The 15,585-nt window shown below is 41.4% G+C and overlaps 1 protein-coding gene across 1 annotated transcript in view; it reads right to left on the bottom strand.

The window, feature by feature from the left end:
* Positions 1 to 8,706, bottom strand: part of ADGRV1 (adhesion G protein-coupled receptor V1) — a 542,489-nt gene extending 533,783 nt beyond the window's left edge. Inside the window, 1 exon segment of the mRNA XM_070373127.1 lies at positions 8,586 to 8,706. Coding sequence (XP_070229228.1) covers positions 8,586 to 8,607 — 22 coding nt within the window. The 5' untranslated portion in view covers positions 8,608 to 8,706.
* Positions 8,707 to 15,585: the final 6,879 nt, after the last annotated feature.

The raw sequence follows: 15,585 nt of genomic DNA, 5'->3' as shown, positions 1-15,585 counted from the left end.
AAGGGGTTCATTTTACTTTTCTATTTATGTACATGTTTGAAAGCTTTCATAATAATACCTATTTACTGGCAAACTCACATTAACAATCAAAGCTCTAATTAATTTAACACTGCTGCTACTGCTAAGTCACTTCAGTCGTGTCCGACTCTGTGTGACCCCATAGAGGGCAGCCACCAGGCTCCCCCATCCCTGGGATTCTCCAGGCAAGAACACTAGAGTGGGTTGCCATTTCCCTCTCCAATGCATGAAAGTGAAAAGTGAAAGTGAAGTCGCTCAGTCATGTCCGACTCTTAGCGACCCAATGGACTGCAGCCTACCAGGCTCTTCTGTCCATGGGATTTTCCAGGCAAAGTACTGGAGTGGGGTGCCATTGCCTTCTCCTAATTTAACACTAACTTTTCTTTTACCCCAACCAGGGCCTGCCACAAGCTGTCCTCTTAGGCAAGATTCTTTGAAAATGACTTCAGGTAACATCCCTATTGTGAGTGCCATAGCTGGCTCTTGGGGCTCACTTCCCTTTGCACAGCATCACCAGGCACATCCCTCCACCCTGCTGAGTTCTCTTGGTAACATTTTTGCTTCTGTCCTCAACCACAAATCAGACTCTCCAAGCAGAGCTGAAGCCCTTCCCACCACATTCAAGAAGAGCCACAAACTCAGATGGTAAAGAATCTGCCTGCAACGTAGGAGACCCAGGTTTGATCCCTAAATTGGGAAAATCCCCTGGGGAAGGGAATGGCAACCCACTCCAGTATTCTTGCCCAGAGAATCCCATGGACAGAGAAGCCTGGCAGGCTACAGCCCATGGGTTGCAAAGAGTCAGACACAACTGATCGATTAACACACATACACACAGATACACACAAGATGGGATAGTCACAGCACTTCCACGGATTTCCAATATAAATTCTCTCCAGAAAATCCTCTCTCGGACTTAACTCTTTTACTTTATATGAAGAAATTTTAAAATTATCCAATTAGTTTCTGTTATCTTCTTTGAAATTCTGAGTCCTGATAATTTCTCGCAACTCACTTTGACATTTGATATACAACTTCTTTGGTGCCTCAGTTGAAAATTCCTACTTGTGAAAAATGCAGGGTACAACAGAAACGACCACAACACTGTAAATCAACTATACGCTAATAAAATTAATTTTAAATAAATAATTAAAATGTAAAAATGCATGAATATATTGCCATCAGGAGGTCAAATTGGCTCTAACAATGAAGTGGTTATTAAGATTACATGAATAAATTTATGTGAACATATGTTCCAAATCATAAAGTGAATGTCGCTCAGTTGTGTCCAACTCTTTGCGACCCCATAGACTATACAGTCCATGGGATTCTCCAGGCTGGAATACTGGAGGGGGTAGCCTTCCCCAGGGGATCTTCCCAACCCATGGATGGGACCCAGGTCTCCCGTATTGCAGGTGGATTCTTTACCAGCTGAGCCACAAGGGAAGCCCAAATCATGAGGCCCTAAGCAAATACATCGAGTTTTTTCAAAAGAGCTTAAAATATTTTGCCTCATCCAAAATTAGACAAATTCGTTCAAATGTCAATTTATTTCATAAAGTACATCAGACCCTTTCAGAAAATTACTTAAGGTTTCAGATAAATACACAAGTGTACACATACACAACAGAATTAGTGATATCTGACAAACTACACATTAGTGAACTGAACACGTCTTTTACTTAAAGCCCAACTTTCAATCAAATAATCTATGAACTGCCCTCCTTAACAAAATAACATTTTAAAGCTCTGTAGTTTACCTTAGAAGAATAAATAAATTTATCTCATTTTGTCAATTCAACCATATCATTTAGATGAATGCCTACCGAAAGGACAGAAGTCATCAGAAAATTGAATTCAGCGTGCATCATGTAATATACAATCACACCTTTTATTTTAGCATATCCTAGAAAGGTCACGCATTATGCCAGCCATTACCATACTTCCCATCTTAAGAAAACCTACAGCCACTAGTGAAGGAGAAGTCATTGGTCGCAAACTGTCCTTTTATTTTGTTTTATCACAGTTTGGTTGTATTAAATGAATTATAATTGGCAAAGATCTGGGCTTTGTAGGCAGCACTAGTGGTAAAGAACCCACCTGCCAAGGCAGGAGACATAAGAGAAGTGGATTCAATCCCTAAGTCAGGAAGATCCCCTGCAGGAGGGTAGGGCAACCCACTCTAGTATTCTTGCCTGGAGAATCCCCATGGACAGAGGAGCCTAGTGGGCTACAGTTCATAGGAGGAGGGTAGGGCAACCCACTCTAGTATTCTTGCCTGGAGAATCCCCATGGACAGAGGGGCCTAGTGGGCTACAGTTCATAGGGTTGCAAAGAGTCAGAAACAACTGAAACGACTTAGCACACACACAATTGGCAGAGATCTATGCAAGTAGAGTTCTAAGTGATAAAACTTCAGGTCACACCTCAATCATCTGCCTTATATGGCGACACTGAGCTTAACAGGATGTATAGAAGGGATAAAGTTCTTCTAATGCATCCTGGCTATTTTATTCACCTCTCTATTGACCCAGCAATTCCACTCCTTACCAGGAGAACTGAAAGCATTTATTCACACAAAAACTTGTACACAAACTTGTCCATAATATAATAGTTAAAAATTAGAAACAATCTCAATATCCATCAATTGATGAATGGATAAACAAAAAGCAGTATATTCACAGAATGGAATTATTCAGCCATAAAAAAGAACAAAGTACTTTACGTGTACAAACACACTACCACGTGACGAACCTTGTAAATATCAGGTAAGTGACAGAAGGCAGACACAAAAGGCCATGTACTGGATGACTCCATGTATATAACATGTCTAAAAGAGGCACATCTATAGGGACAGAAAGTAGACTGGTTGCCAAAGACTTGAGAGTGGGGAGAGAACAGGAAGTGATGGTGAATGGAAACAGGATTTCTTTTGAGGTGATGAAAATGTTCTGGAATGATAATGGTTAACAACGGCACAAATTTGTAAATATATTAAGTGACACTGAATTGTCTACTTTGAAAGGTGAATTTTTTTTTTTTTGGTAAGTGAATTATATCTCAATTAAAAAAAAATTCATACCACCATACATTCAGTCATCTTTTTCTCTTCTGTCAACAAGTTGATCTAATGTGTATCTGGAACAAGACAGCCCGATCATTCTTACCTGTGCACCTTTGATCCAAGACATTCCCCAGGCCTTTCTCTCTACCCCTCAGCACTCCCTCTCCTTTACCACTCTTCAAAGTGCAGATCAAGGGCCCCTGTTTCCAGGACACTTTCCATCCTGAGTTAACTAGTCTGCCAGAGGACAGGTAAACCTTTGATTCATTCCTAGTCATCAACACTGGTGAATGCAGTTGAACAATATACAAACCACTCTATTTATAGCTGCAGATAGGGCTTTTTCTTTATATCACAGACTGGAAATATAAGATCATGCAGTCCTTTCCTATATGTTCTCAATTATAATGATCACTTACAAGGCTTGTATCTAATACATGCCTTCTTTCAGTTAAACATTCTTTGAAAAATGAGTAATGTATTAATTTACTTCCAAATAATTACATAAGTATAACTTTGCAAAAACAGGATTGTATTAAAAGATGAGCTAAATTGAATTACTGTCCCATGACATGGATTAAAGGATAATATTATTCCAATTATCCTAACAAAAGGATTATCATAATATACAGTGGCTTTTTCAGAGGGATATCAGTATATGCATGAAATATACTAATAGCACCCCAATAATCAGAATTCATGACTAAAGAAGCTTACAAAATCTTATTTCCAACTAGCATACAAATACAAGCCCTTGAATTGTTTATACAATATGCCTCAGAGCACTTGTTTATTTGTTGTAACACTTAAGAAAAAAAATATTTTCTCTTTAAACATACTCTTCTTTCTTGCAGAAAGGGGCAAAGTCAATATAAATAATTAAGAATTGCTTCTTCTTTGTTAATTTTGAGTCACCTTCCTCAATTAATTCCAACATATTAATATATACCCTTTGTTTACTGCACATACTGCATGCAGAAATAAACTATTAAGAGCACCACACAATGCCTTTTTGAAGTTGCATCTGATTTGAAGCTATTCAGCATCTTTCAACCTGTGCCCCACTTCAATAATGACTATTTAATAATTACAATCATCCCCTTATTAGCTTGGCATTTCATTTTCCATGCCCTATGGCACCCTACAGTTGAAGGCAAGGAAAACTCTCTGTTGATTAGTTATTTAAGACCAGCAACAATAACTATGCTGGAGAGAAGGCTACTTGGGAGAGGATTACATAAGAACTGGACTCAACAGCTTCAGACAGAGAGCAGCAAATTATAAACCCAAGTACTTCGTTGCATGTAAGCAAATTGGCTAGCTGAAATGCTAATTGCCTTTCAGCAAAACTAAAGACAGACAGGGGACCTTGTGCTTCAGAGAATGAAATGCATTTTTACTCCACTTCTGCACTATTGTCTTGCTGAAATCTATTCATAAAGGTAGCTCTTTCCCTAACCTTTAAATTGTGGGAATTTTATTTAGCCCCTACCACCACCACTAATGTGCTGATGTGCCAAGACTGGAACAGATGGTTGGACTTAAGCCATGTTAAGCCCTTAATAAAGTAAAGCATGAAAGAATGCTACTCCCAAATACATAGTACAAATCAAGAAAACATGCCCAGGGAAAAGGAATTTAAATGACACATAAATTTATGAAATGCAAATAATCAAATAATCTTTAAAACTAACATTTACAATGTAAAGACATTCAAATGCATAGAGAGAGAGCTGGCATTGTCTCTCTCAAATAGAACCTCCCGCCTTCCTTTATAACTAATAATTTTGCATTAGTTCAAAACTCATGGATGGACCACTATCCCAACAGTCAGTTTGACTTCTTTAGATGAAAGGCAGTCCATTCTGAGTTTTCAGAATCCTGAATAAATGAATGAGAAATTGCCCTCTCAGCATCCTGCCCCTACTCGGAGGGATAGGCAGACTTACGCCTGACTGCACCAGAAAGGGCCCCGTGACCACCTGCCCAACAGCTGTGGGAGGGACTTGGTGTGGAACATTTTAAAGTGTATAGTGTGTCACAGTGGAGTCAGAAAACACAGCCTTTGTATTACCACAGCCTCCTGTGTCCCAGTTCCACCCTCCTCTCCTCTGCCACACCTCTTATCAGGACCACAGAGCTCTGTTGCTCTGGCTTCCTGTGTGGCCGGACATCCTGACATATCAGAGAATCCTCCATACATTCAAAGATGCCTTCTGTCCCCCAAGTCCTGCCCGCTGAAGGGAAAAAAACAGACGTGCATTATGTGGCAAAATCAACTCTCTGTACTACTTCATTCTGCATGAGAGGGCAAGAGTCCAGTTTATTAGCAACATGCTTATCTTCATTTTTCAGCAAACATCTTTGTTTATAGAACAGTTGAGTGAGAGAATACTAAGACTAAATAGAGCTTTAAACCATCAACGGTTTAAATAAATAATTCAGCTCTCACTCTGATTAGGCAGGAGTTAATAGAAGGAAGACATCTCTCCAACTGGATAGGATAGTCACCAAAACCTTTGGACAGTGGAGTTCCTGGTGATTTTTTTTTTCCCTGTACCGTTTGAATTTTCTACATGAATTTGTATTAACAACTGGAAAAAAGTTATCTGCAAGTTAGAGAGATGTGTACACTCAACTGTGTGTAATACTTAGCTGTGTGATTTTTTTTCCCCCCACGAAATCAGGGAAATGCTCATCCATCTCCATGGTAACATACTATTTACATTTGATAGTAAAATTAAATAATCATCACCCAAGCAGCTTAATATGCTTTCTGAGCATGTATCAATTGTCTAGTTGCTCTGTACACGAAGCCAAAGTGGTGATGGCACAGTGATTTCACTGTGCAAACCCTGGATCTAGTGCATCCAAACCAGATCCAAACTCTGGACCCTTGTCACAGGTAAACAGGTGACAAAGCCAGTTACTCAATGTATCACTTTGCCAAATCCTACAGATATTAGAGAAATACAAAAGATAGTCACTGTCCTCAAAGGTTCTGTGGCCTAACTGGGGCCACCTTGCAATTTTCAATAACAGTAGGTCAGCAATATTAAAAAGGGCATGAGGCAGCATTTGGTTGAGAGGCAATAAACTAAACACTTATCCGTTAACATGCTTCTCACTTATTTGTTTCTGGGAATATACAGATCTACAGTCATAAATGGGAAAACAGAATATGTGACTTTAAGTGAGTCTCTTAACTTAGAAAGTTCCAGTTTTCCCAAATATAAAATAAAAGGGATTAGTCTAGTTTGGCTGCAAGCCTCCTCCCAGTGCTTGAGGATTTCAATGCCATGTTCACAGTCTATGAATCTCTGAGCAATAAAGGATCACACACCTAATCTGAGTTAAAATGTGTTTTCTTTGTGGAGCTTTCCAGAGCATAGATCTTTCTGCTTCAGTTTCTTCATCTGCAAATCAAATAATATTTGCCAAGTAAACACAAAGTCCATATAGTGGACTTTCGAAAAATGTGGCATACTATTATCACTCATCATGGGAATATGTACAAAAGAGTTTAGTCACAGCTGATTCTTCTGTGAACACTTTTTCTTTGCGCGTGCCAAGGCCAATGATACCTCTAACTAGAAAGATATCTGAACTTTTTGTAACTTTTGTGTAACCCTGCTAAGTCACTTCAGTCGTGTCCAACTCTGTGCGACCCCATAGACGGCAGCCCACCAGGCTCCGCTGTCCCTGGGATTCTCTAGGCAAGAACACTGGAGTGGGTTGCCATTTCCTTCTCCAAAGGAGGAAGTGTAACCCTAGCCTCCCTAATATCATTTCTATCCATGATTATCACAAAAGTATTTGTGTTCCAAATATACCTTATGTTCTCATTTTCTGACAATGAATATAATTAGCACTCAATATTTGATAAGTATATATACAACACAAACTATAACTGTTATTAAAATATAATAAAGGTGTAGCTAATTCATCATTTCTATATTTGATGATATTAAAACTCCATGTGTTTCGTAATTTACCTTCACCTCCATTACGGACTTACATTCTAGTCTACAGTTATTTACATTACCTAGCCTATAATTATTGGCATTATCGTTAAACTGGGTAATACTATTTAATTTACATCTTGTTGTGAGTGTTAAATAATCTATATAAAGGGCTTCTCAGAATTCATTAGATAGCAAGCATTCAATACTGGGCAACTGCTATCGTCACTCGTCATGGAAACAGGAACATGGACCAATTTGGGTCATACTTATTTCTAGTGTATACATTTTGGTTACTCCTTTTTTAAAAGTTATAATCTTGAGATATTTCATTTCTAGCTGAATTAAGTATTTTCAAGCACCTAGTCCAATCCCTTTACTTTATAAATGAAGAAACTAAGGCACAGAAGGGTAAACGAATGTCCAAAGTCACTGTATTAATGGCAGTGCCAGGACGTTGTATCTAAACACAAATATTTAAAATGTTTTACTGCAACACAGTTCAAGGTGTATTTGGCATTTCCCTACAGACTAGGAAATAACCCCAAAAAAAACAGATTGCTGGAGTTCATTTGTATCCTTACTAGATACAGAACATCTTTTTTTCCTTTTATATTTTTTACGGTTCTATCTGGCTCTTTTGATAAATGACACATTGAGGAGGAAAAAGAACTTTAGTAATATAAGGTAATAACTTCAGCAAGTATTTACATTTAATGTTGAATGTATTAAAGCACATTTTTTGAGCTTTATTGTCAATAATTATGCATCCTTAAGATCTGATATCAGTAATCTCTAAAACAGTGTACAGCTAACATATAAACACATTACACACATTTTTAAAGGCTGTGGATTCTGTGAAACGTGAAAAGATGGTTTAAAAGAAGAGTTACGCAGAATAAGTAAACACGGCACCTTCACACCAGCTTTTCCGCTTGATAAAAACTGCCATAATTTCTTAAGTTTTGGTTTCAAGGAAAAAAAATCAATTTTGAAATAATTTAAAACATTAAAAATGGGTAAGTTTTTAATACACATTATTCTACAGTTCCAGGCGAATTCCTACTTTCCTGAAATCAATTCCCTGAAAGTTCTTCGACTGTAGCGGTTTTGGAACCTAAAGACTCTTTCAATTTATCTCAACCTTCCCGTTATTATTATCTAATGCGCGCCTTAGACAGATCTAGAGATCACTTGTTTTTCAAGCAGACTGTTTAAAACTCAAGCCAGAATTCAAGTTTCAAACAGGCAGAAAGAGAAGAAAACTTTTATTTCCCTCCGCTCGCTCGCTTCCCACCTTCCGTGAGATGAGGCGGCTTCGGCAGGGGCGGGTGGGGGAACGCCACGCCAGCTGCCCCGCCGGGACTGCAGGCGGTGTGGCCGCGGGCGGCACGCCTGGATAAGCCGCAGCGCATGGCTCGCTCGCCGCCCACACCACCAGCAACAGGTGCGGGCGACCCACCGCGCACGGCCGGGATGCTGCGGCGCTCCCGCGGGCCACCCCGAGGCTCGCAGGACCACCCCGCAGAGCCACCGCCTACCTGGCCCCGGGGACACCGACATCCGCGCGCGCCCTGAGGTCCCCGCCGAGCCTCCCTTCGCCCGATCCTCGCTCCGCCTCCCGCTCGCGTCCGCACACTTCGCCCGGTGCTGCCAAGTCTCTCTCCCGCGGTCGCATCAGGAAGGTGGCTCCATCCTCCCCCGCTCACCCTCCCCTCGGCCTCCTCCAGCTGCTCCAATCGGACACGCGGCTCCCCGGGCTGCGCTCACCTGACCAGCGGAGCGGGGGTGGCCGCCCAAGACGAAGCGCCCTCGTCTGCGCAGCGGGCCGCCAGGTCCGGCCCTCCGGCGACCGGAACACCCTGCCGTGGCCGTCCCTAATGGACTCTTCCAGCAGCTAGGCGCCCTAGCTGACCTGCCGGCGCGCAGCAACGCGCACATCCTGCAGCTGCAGCGCATCTCAGACCTCGGGAGCGAACCGTGTTTTATGGTAGTCCGCTTGGACTCAGCTTGCTAGTTTGTCCCCTTGGGCACAAGAATCACGCACACCTAGGCAGCGGGGCACTGTGCCCTGCGTACAAAACTGTGCGCAATTGCTGGTTTTCTTTCCGCAGAGAAAACTCATGTACTGAGTCTTATTTCGTTCCTAAAAGGGCATGGCTTTTAACGTTGAAGCGCTCCATGAGATGTTAACCTCTTAAGAATTTGCGTGTGAATTGGAGAAATGTTAGAAATGAGGAATCTACTCCCACATAACCCTTCTAAGCACAAACTGAGGTCAACATCTGAGTAAGTTATCTGCCTCCTTGTTTATAAAATAGGATTATTAATTCTTACCTAAGAAGGCTGTGGGAAGGATTAAATGAATGAGTTTGTGTGAGGTGCAACTCTTTACACCTGGCACTTGGTAAACCCTCAACAAATGTTGGCAATTATTCGTTCAGCCTGCAAGGTCAAACCATCTCATCAGCAACGTGCAACTCACCATCTGCATCAGAGATTTATAAAGCACATGAAGGATTATTAGAATTATAGAAATTTGAAACCAAGAGGGAGATTGAAATTAGCAATCACCTGTCTAATACCACCTCACCCCAGATTTTAGGGTCGAAAAAAATTAAAATACTAGCTGATTGAGTGGCTTAGTTAAAGGCATAATTAGGACTAGATCCCTGGTGGCTCAGAGGTTAAAGCATCTGCCCGCAATGCGGGAGATCTGGGTTTGATCCCTGGGTCAGGGAAGATCCCCTGGAGAAGGAAATGGCAACCCACTCCAGTATTCTTGCCTGTAGAATCCCATGGACAGAGGAGCCTGATAGGCTACAGTCCATGGGGTCGTAAAGAGTTGGGCACGACTGAGCGACTTCACTTTTCTAGGGTTCCTATTTCCAAATATGCGGCATGTAGGTACCCTTCCTAGCAAATGAGATGACTGCAGTTGTGTGGTAGTTTGAACATTCTTTGGCATTGCCTTTCTTTGGGATTGGAATGAAAACTGGCCTTTCCCAGTCCTGTGGCCACTGCTGAGTTTTCCAAATTTGCTGGCATATTGAGTGCAACACCTTAACAGCATCATCTTTTAGGATTTGAAATAGCTCAACTGGAATTCCATCACCTCCACTAGCTTTGTTTGTAGTGATGCTTCCTAAGGCCCATTTGACTTTGCATTCCAGAATGTCTGGCTCTAGGTGAGGGATCAAAGCATTCTTATTATCTGGGTCATGAAGATCTTTTTTGTATAGTTATTCTGTGTATTCTTGCCTCCTCTTCTCAATATCCTCTGCTTCTGTTAGGTCCATATCATTTCTGTCCTTTATTGTGCCCATCTTTGCATGAAATGTTCCCTTGGTATCTCTAATTTTCTTGAAGATATCCCTAGTCTTTCCCATTCTATTGTTTTCCTCTGTTTCTTTGCATTGATCACTGAGGAAGGCTTTCTTCTCTCTCTGTCCTACTCTTTGGAACTCTGCATTCAAATGGGTATGTCTTTCCTTGTCTCCTTTGCCTTTAGCTTCTCTTCTTTTTACAGCTATTTGTAAGGCCTCCTCAGAAAACCATTTTGCCTTTTTACATTTCTTTTTCTTGGGGATGGTCTTGATCACTGCCTCCTGTACAATGTAATGAACCTCTGTCTATAGTTCTTCAGGCACTGGGTCTATCAGATCTAATCCCTTGAACCTATTTGCCACTTCCACTGTATAATCATAGGGGATTTGATTTAGGTCATACCTGAATGGTCTAGTGGTTTTTCCTACTTTCTTCAATTTAAGTCTGAATTTGGCAATAAGGAATTCATGGTCTGAGCCACAGTCAGCTCCTGGTCTCGTTTTTGCTGACTGTATAGAGTTTCTCCATCTTTGGCTACAAAGAATATAATCAGTCTGATTTCAGTATTGACCATCTGGTGATGTCCATGTGTCGAGTCTTCTCTTGTGTTGTTGGAAGAGGATGTTTGCTATAACCAGTGGGTTCTCTTGGTAAAACTCTTGTTACCTTTGCCCTGCCTCATTTTGTACTCCAAGGCCAAATTTACCTATTATTCCAGGTATTAGGAGCTAGCAAAGTAATACTCAAAATTCTCCAAGCCAGACTTCAACAGTACATGAACTGTGAACTTCCAGATGTTCAAGCTGGATTCAAGAAAGGCAGATAAACCAGAGATTAAATTGCCAACATTCGTTGGATCATCAAAAAAACAAGAGAATTCCAGAAAAACATCTACTTCTGCCTCATTGACTACGCTAAAGCCTTTGACTGCATGGATCACACAAACTGTGGAAAAATCTTAAAGAGATGGGAATACCAGACCACCTGCCTTCCTTCTGAGAAATCTGTATGTAGGTCAAGAAGCAAGTTAGAACCAGACATGTAACAATAGACTGGTTCCAAATTGGGAAAGGAGTACATCAAGGCTGCATATTGTCACCCTGCTTATTTAACTTACATGCAGAGTACATCATGTGAAATGCTGGGCTGGATGAAGCACAAGCTGGAATCAAGATTTCCGGGAGAAATATCAATAACCTCAGAAATGCAGATGACACCATACTTATGGCAGAACACGAAGAAGAACTGAAGAACCTCTTGATGAAAGTGAAAGTGGAGAGTGAAAAAGTTGGATTAAATCTCAACATTCAAAAACTAAGATCATGGCATCCAATCCCATCACTTCATTGCAAATAGATGGGGAAACAATGGAAACAGTGAGACTTTTTGGAGGGGGCTCCAAAATCTCTGCAGATGGTGACTGCAGCCATGAAATTAAAAGACGCTTGCTCCTTGAAAGAAAAGCTATGACCAATCCAAACAGTGTATTAAAAAGCAGAGACATTACTTTGCCCACAAAGGTCTGTCAAGTCAAAGCTATGGTTTTTCCAGTAGTCATGTATGGATGTGAGAGTTGAACTATAAAGAAAGCTGAGCACCAAAGAACTGATGCTTTTGAACTGTGGTGTTGGAAAAGACTCTTGAGAGTCCCTTGGACTGCAAGGAGATCCTAAAGGAAATCAGTCCTGGGTATTCATTGGAAGGACTGATACTGAAGCTGAAACTCCAATACTTTGGCCACCTGATGCAAGAGCTGATTCTTTGAAAAAGACCCTGAAAAAGATTGAAGGCAGGAGGAGAAGGGGACGACAGGGGATGAGATGGTTGGATGGCATTACCAACTCGATGGACAGGAGTTTGAGCAAGCTCTGGGAGTTAGTGATGGACAGGGAAGCCAAGAGTCAGACACGACTGCGCGACTGAACTGATCTGAACTGAGGTACTCTTCTTAAGGAAGGGAAAAGGAATAGGAATAACTAGAATACTTCTTTGAGCTCCAAACTGCTATCCTGGAGTACTAATTTAGCATTATTATGAACTGTTGTGAAATTTATCATCTCAAAGCTGCAACAGTCAACAAATGGCATCAAAGCCAAAAGTTATTCAGGCAAGTGTTCTGCTAGAGAGACCATGTGGGAATGCAAATGAGGCACTTCAGAAGTGAAGAACAGGTGGTAAAAAGAGCGACCTAAGTGATCAAGGGGATTGAAGAGTTTCCCCGTGAGGCTCAACTACAAAGGTGGAGCTGGGTCTAGAAGCTGTAAGTTCATGAGGCATTATTAACAGAGTAAACACAGACTTGCTTACTATATCCTGCAATAGAAAACAAACTTGAAGACAAATCAGAGTGAAAATAATGTATCAGTTGTACTGATAATGTGAAACAGAAAACAATATTAGAAAAATATTTTCTTACATTAACTATTGTAAACATGCGTCTACTCTATTAATACACCCCATGGATTTACGGCTCCTAAATTATTTCAGACCTCTTGTAGCTTCTTGATTATTTAAAATATCTTACTGAAATATATATTCAACCCACAGTTTCATTGTGTTGTTAGGATGGTTAAAGGCTTTGCGTGCGTGCTAAGTCTCTTCAGTCCGACTGTGCAACCTTATGGACTGTAGCCAGCCAGGCTCCTCTGTCCATGGGGATTCTCGAGGCAAGAATACTGGAGTGGGTTGCTGTGCCCTCCTCCAGGGGATCTTTCCCACTCAGAGATTGAACCCATGTCTCTTATATTTCCTGCATTGGCAGGTAGGTTCTTTACCACTAGCACCACCCGGGAAGCCTGCTTAAAGGCTTTATTTGCAACTATATATTACTTGACCAAGACCGAACGAAGTCAGTGTTTATCAGTGAACTATTCTGTATTAATCATTGTTTCACCGGGTTCCATTCCGCACAACTGGACTTAGCATGCATTTTCACTCTGTGGGTGACATTGCCCTAGGCCTTGGGATGGGTCAAAATGAAAACTTACACCCACTCTCCTCAAAGCTTCCCCAGGGAGCTAAGTAATTAATTAACAATTATTACTAAGTGTTTAGGAAGCAGAAAATGCAGGAAGGCACTGTGGGAAAAACAGTGATCTCTAAATCACAACGCTGAGTTTGTGAGATTGTGAGTCACAATCACTCAGGTTGCATTCTCGCTAGGGTGAGAGTTTAATGAACCACAAAGCAGAATATGCCAAGCAGAAAAATGAGCATCTCAGAGAGTACTGGAAATGCTTCAACAGCAAGAGAATATATGGAAAACTGAAAGCTTCTCCCAAGAGCTGAAAAATAAACCACAGCAAACTGTATGGCTGATATTTTTAGTAGAGTCCCATGCATGTGCAGGCGTGCTAAGTTGCTACAGTCATGTCCAACTCTGTGTGACCCTTTGGGCTGTAACCCACCAGGCTCCTCTGTCCATGGGATTCTCCAGGCAAGAATACTGGAGTGGATTGCCATGCCCTCCTCCAGAGGATCTTAATGACCCAGGGATTGAACCTCCATCTCCTGCTTCTCCTGCATTGGCAGGCAGGTTCTTTACCACTAGTACCATCTGGAAAGCCTCCGCAAAGTCACATGCTGCTGCTGCATGTGGAGTGGGTTGCCATTGCCTTCTCCGGCAAAGTCACATAGATGTTATCAAATGCTGAAAGTTCTCAGTGAACGTCTGTCCCATTGCACTTAAATCCAAACTCCTCTCCTGGACTGAAAGAGCCACACCTGGTTCTGTCCAGCCTCACTTGGTCCCATTCTCCCTCTGTCACTATATTCCTATCACACTGACCTTCGTATGGCTGGCTCCTTCTATCATATCCTCCATTTCAGGGGTAGCTCAGCGGTCAACTGTCCTTTCTTTGGAGGTGTCTGCCCTGATTACTTCTGTGTGCACTATTACCTACTAGTTTGGTTTATTTTCTTCCTATTATTTATCCCTAATAAAGATCTTATTTGCTTATTTAGGTATTTTTGTCTACCTGTAAAAATGAAAGCTCCAAGAGGGGTAGGTTCCATGTCGCTCTCAGTCACTGCTCTATACCAAGCAGCTGGGATAGGCTTTGGAATATAGTAGAAAGTTAGTATGTATGGAAGGGAGGGTGGGAAGGAGGAAAGGCCTATATAATAAGATTGTGTGAAGAACCTGGTGGCAGTCCCATCAAAAAGATTCCCAGAGCCTATTTCCTTGTACTTCATGATCCAGCCTTAGAAAACATGCCTTGATCCCATATTAAAATACAAATATGCTGGAATCAGAGATATTTTTCTACTTCCATCCTTTACAGCTTAGAGAGTGGGTCTTCAAGTCAAGCTTTGACAAGGAAAACAGAAAGGAAGAGGATTACTGAACATCTGGAGGTGGGAGGTGGAGGGGCCACTGAAAGAGAAGGGCGTTGAAAGGGAAGTTGAAAGATCTGAAGGCAAGTTGGCCTCACTCCCAATTCCGCCCAAATGCAGCGCTGTTGGAATGTTAAGTCTGCTGCACTATTGGAATCTTCATGAAATCGAGTAAATCATTAAATGTCACACATTAAAGCATAAGTCATTTTCTTAAGCCTGTAAGAAAAGTATTGATGTCTTACAATTTTTCTTCCTTCTCCAGTGTAGTCCTGCATACTAATAAACCTTGTAAATCTTCTCCAAAGATCTTTTTCGTTCCTTGACAAAGGTGTTTCTCATACTTGACATTCTGAGTTTGGATATCTAAGCTTAGGTATGCATAAGGGAATTTCATGAAAGGAACAAAACCAAGCTTAGGCAGTATCTACTTATCCTTCCTTCCAAAAAAAAAAAAAAAACAGAAATAGGAGTACCCAAATCGGCCTGCCAGAGATTTCTTTCCTTTGGGCACAAACAGGAAAAAATTGAGACTTGTCAGAAGCTTGCTCCACACCCAGACCCTTCTGCCTCTAGGTTCACACCCACCTCAGTAACGAGCCAATCAACTTTCCTTCCTCACGCCCCAATATGTCATAAAGTTGTCAATAAATTGGAGTGTTTGTTTATCATCTTAGCATTTCATAATGGAAAAACAGACAGTTTAAACCCAAGCTCACAAAGGGCCTGGCATGATGTAGTAGCTCATTAAGCATTTGTTGGTGAGTGATGTAACTGGACAAATGCGTGAGAAGGAGGCCCCACTGTCGAATCCAGAATTTCATTTTGTGAGCCAAAGGAAACCATTCTCTGCCAAAATTGGCTCAGAGAATTCATTTA

Source organism: Bos mutus, chromosome 7 (genome assembly GCF_027580195.1).
Source record: "Bos mutus isolate GX-2022 chromosome 7, NWIPB_WYAK_1.1, whole genome shotgun sequence".
Classification (NCBI taxonomy): Eukaryota; Metazoa; Chordata; class Mammalia; order Artiodactyla; family Bovidae; genus Bos; species Bos mutus.
Note: the sequence above shows the minus strand (reverse complement) of the source record. Positions and strands in the feature narration are given on the sequence as shown.